At 38.5% G+C, this 4289-nt stretch overlaps 1 protein-coding gene across 3 annotated transcripts in view; it reads left to right on the forward strand.

Moving 5' to 3' along the window:
* Window positions 1-3580, forward strand: part of LOC142663700 (uncharacterized) — a 6539-nt gene extending 2959 nt beyond the window's left edge. For all 3 annotated transcript variants that reach the window (XM_075842471.1, XM_075842472.1, XM_075842473.1), the window contains exons 6-7: window positions 1456-1567; window positions 1842-3580. In XM_075842471.1, coding sequence (XP_075698586.1) covers window positions 1456-1567; window positions 1842-2989 — 1260 coding nt within the window. In that variant the 3' untranslated portion in view covers window positions 2990-3580. The remainder of the gene's footprint in view (window positions 1-1455; window positions 1568-1841) is intronic.
* The last annotated feature ends 709 nt before the right edge of the window (window positions 3581-4289 follow it).

Raw genomic sequence — 4289 nt, forward strand, 5'->3', positions numbered from 1 at the left:
CATGGAGTACAGCGGGGTGATAGTAGTCATATCGTCATCAAAGGCAACTGTGCAACTAGACTTCCGGTCCCCCGGCAGCGCTATAAAAATCTATGAAAATCTCAGAATCAGCGCGACGGGGGACCGGAATGTATATTATCGAGTGTACTCGCATACTGCAGGGACTACTCTGCTGATAATTTGTGGTCTCCACATAACCCCTTTGACATTTATCACCTATTCACAGGATAGGTGATAAATGTCTAGTCCCTGGGACCACCACTGATCACTAGAACGGGTGTCCCAAGATCCCCATTCCTTAAATGTGCTTGAACGTCTACGGGGCTGACTGAACCAGCCAAGGAATGTACACTGCTATCTCCATCAGCCCCATAGATATCGAATGTAGTCAAAATCGACAAAAGACCATAAGGAACACAAATACCCAAAGTCATTGAAAAATGTGTATCCGATTAATCAACACATTAAGTGAACAATGAATTATAGTAATAAAAATACGATCAGTTAAAAAAGTGGGTATAAGTTGACATGGTCCTATATACTGAAAATCACAGAACGTGTGAGGGGTGGTAATACTGGCATTGACGGGAGAACAAAGTATAACTCCCAATAGGTAACTAATACCAGTAATGTATAATACAATATATCGAATAAAGAAACAACTCAAAAAGCTGTTTATGCCAAAAAGATTGCAACCATGTGGTACAAAAACTGCGAAGACTCACCCCCTACACATCTTTATGTATAAGAAATAGCAAGGAGGACCTGACGAAGCTCCTGGTCTATCGAAACGCACGTGAGATGTTTGTCCTCCTTGCTACTTCTTACACATAAAGATTGTAGGGTGAGTCTAAGCATTTTTTGTACCACATGGTTGTAATCTTTTTGGTTTTAATTGGATCTACACTTTCATCAAACTCTTAGATATGTCATAGAGACATATCAAAAAGTTGGATCAGTGGGGATGTGGGGGTTATACGTTACTGGTAGTAGTTACCTGTTGGGAGTTATACAATAAATTGTGTGTGTGTATATATATATATATATATATATATATATATATATATATATATATATATATATATATATATATATATATATATATATATATATATATAGGAACCCATATACCCTCTTAATGAGGTCTTTTTGTAGGCTATACATTGAATGCGGTGGCAAGGCACATGCTCATCCTCCGCTTCATTCAAGATCCTCACTTCAATCGTACAGTGAGGAGGAATTTGCATCTCAGGACCCCCATTCTAGTGATCGTCTGCGGTCCCAGCGGTGAAGCCACCAGACATTTATCACCTATTCTGTGTATATGATCAATGTTAATCTTGTGATATCCTCTCTCATTAAAAAGGGGTTAAGTTGGACAAGACTTTGGAAGCCTCTATCGACTTTTCCAACGCTTTCCTGATTTGTACATTGTTTTACATTTTTTAATCTTAGTGTGAAGATCTAAACGATATTAAAGTCGAAGTTATAGTAGGAGAAGAAGAGACATATATGTTGGAGGATCAGCAGTGTAAGGAGGAGAAGACTCCTGCAGCTATCAGTCCAGGTGAGTAATAGCCACAAAGTACAGCGCTATCCCTCGAGGTGCTGACGGGAAATGATCAATGTTTACCTAATTAAAGGAAATGTTGACCGCTAAAATATTTCCTTTTTACCTTTTAGCCGTGCTCTCATTCTGGGCAGAGGATCAACTAAATGGGCGAGACTTCGCTTTTTTAGGTGTCAATTGCAGTAAAAATAGTAGAAGAAGGATTCTCCTATATGGGAAGTTTTACATAAGAGCGTTATAAATATCGACTAATTGGTCTTTTTCCCCGCAGATGACTGGACCAGGGGTTCAAAGGGAGATTTGCTTTTATCTCCAGATTATGAAGTAGGAGATATCAATGTTACACAAGATACTTATGAAGAACACTATATTACACCAACTATTCCCTCAGTCCTTCACCTCGGAGATCTATCGACTGATCGCAAGGAACAGTCATCTGATACATCTCAGACTGTTAAACAAAGTGAAGGACACAGAGAGTATAAACTATTGTATCCATGTTCTGAATGTGGGAAATGTTTTAAAAAGAAATTGAATCTTTCTAAGCATGAAATAATTCACAGAGACGATAATCCGTTTTCATGTCTAGAATGTGGGAAATGTTTTCAAAAGAAATTGAATCTTTCTAAGCATGAAATAATTCACAGAGACGATAATCTGTTTTCATGTCTAGAATGTGGGAAATGTTTTCAAAAGAAAAGGAATCTTTCTAGGCATGAAAGACTTCACAGAGACAATAATTCGTTTTCATGTCTAGAATGTGGGAAATGTTTTAAAAAGGAATCGAAACTTTCTATTCACAAGAGAATTCACCGAGACGAGAGAAAATTTGAATGTCCGGATTGTGGGAAAGGTTTTACCACTAAATCGGATCTTGTTAAACATAAGCGGATTCACACAGGGGAGAAACCATTTTCATGCTCAGAATGTGGGAAATGTTTTACTTGGAAATCAGATCTTGTTAAGCATCAGAGAATTCACACCGGAGAGAAACCTTTTTCATGTTCAGAATGTGGGAGATGTTTTACCCGGAAATCAGATCTCATAAAACACGAGAGAATTCACACAGGGAAGAAGCCATATTCCTGTTCGGAATGTGCAAAATGTTTTACCCAGAGATCAAATCTTGTTGAACATCAAAAAATTCACACAGGGCAGAGACCATTTTCATGTTCAGAATGCAGAAGATGTTTTACCCGGAAATCAAATCTTGTGGAACATCTAAGAATTCATACAGGGGAGAAGCTGTCCTCAGGTTTGGAATCTAGAAAACCTTGTCCAATTAAAGGTCCTCTTGAAATTCATCAGGGCCTTGGCCATAGCGAGAAGCCCTATTCATGTATTGCATGTGGAGAATATTTCACCCAGGAATCCGGTCTTTTTGAACATCAAAAACATCATGTTCAGGTATCATCATGATGTTCAAATTTTAGGAAGAAAGGAAGAGATCTAATCTGTAAGAAATGCCCTTAGTATATCCGATGTTCCCTGGTTCCACTGGTGATAGGCAGCGTGGAGGAGGAATTCATTAAGGACTTAGTCACACGAGCGTATTTCACGTCCGTCTGTTGTCCGTTTTTTTTTTCACGGACCTATGAAAATCAATGTGGCTATTCACGCAGCGTGTGTCCATTGTGTGAAACTCTCTGCATGTTTTATTTTGGTGCGTTTTTGTGCACCACGCAGCCCATTGAAGTCAATGGGTGCGTGAAAAAAAAAACAGACCACACACACGGACGTCATTCGTGTGCTGTCTATGATTCACGCAACAGTCGCTAAAGAAATTATGAAAAAAAAACGTCTTTTTTTTTTTTGCTGGCGTGAAATACGCATGACATACGCGTAAAAAAATGCAGATGCAAAAAAAATGCAGATGTACACGGAACTGCAACACAAGAAAAACGCATTTTTTTACGCATGAAAAACGGACACGTTCGTGTAAACAAGGCTTAAGACTGACTTTTCATACACCAACAATTTCAAAAAAAATAAATATATACATATTAAAAATGGATATGAGAGGAAAGCGCTACTCAAAAGGAGAGGATAGGCAGGGTGATAATATTGAGATTTATTTGGCAAAGAAAGGCAATGCGTTTCAACGCAGAACCTGCATCTTCATCAGGCCAACGCAGGTTCTGCGTTGAAACGCGTTGCCTTTCTTTGCAAAATAAATCTACTCAATATTATCACCCTGCCTATCCTCTCCTTTTGAGTAGCGCTTTCCTCTTATATCCATTTTTAATATATATTATTATATATTTTTTTTTAAATTGCTATTTCCCGCGGCACCACATATTTGATGCCGGTACTTGGATATTGAAAGCTGTAACCATTTTTACTACTGCCTACTTCATTAAGTTGTACCTGCCAGTACAAAATACCTTAGGTGAGTGCAATTACTTACCATTACTATAAATGACCCTACCTATCAGGTTTATCTTTCACCATGTGGCGCTGTGTACATTTTTTTTTCTTTCCAGACACTTTTCATACACCCGGCAATCTAAAAGACGCGTGAGTAAGATGTTCCTAATTTATTACGAGGCGCACACCTCTTAAAAAATGAGGCGCATCTCTGGCGTAAATTATAGTGACCCGTGAACGGCCCTGTCCCTTCCCACTAAGACCAGCCGCTGTTTTTTTATATTCTTTTTAGTAGCAGTGCGAAAATGGAAAAGTCGCACATTTTTGGCAGAAAAACAATTTTTGCACAAAT

This window comes from Rhinoderma darwinii, chromosome 11 (assembly GCF_050947455.1).
Source record: "Rhinoderma darwinii isolate aRhiDar2 chromosome 11, aRhiDar2.hap1, whole genome shotgun sequence".
NCBI classification, from domain to species: domain Eukaryota; kingdom Metazoa; phylum Chordata; class Amphibia; order Anura; family Rhinodermatidae; genus Rhinoderma; species Rhinoderma darwinii.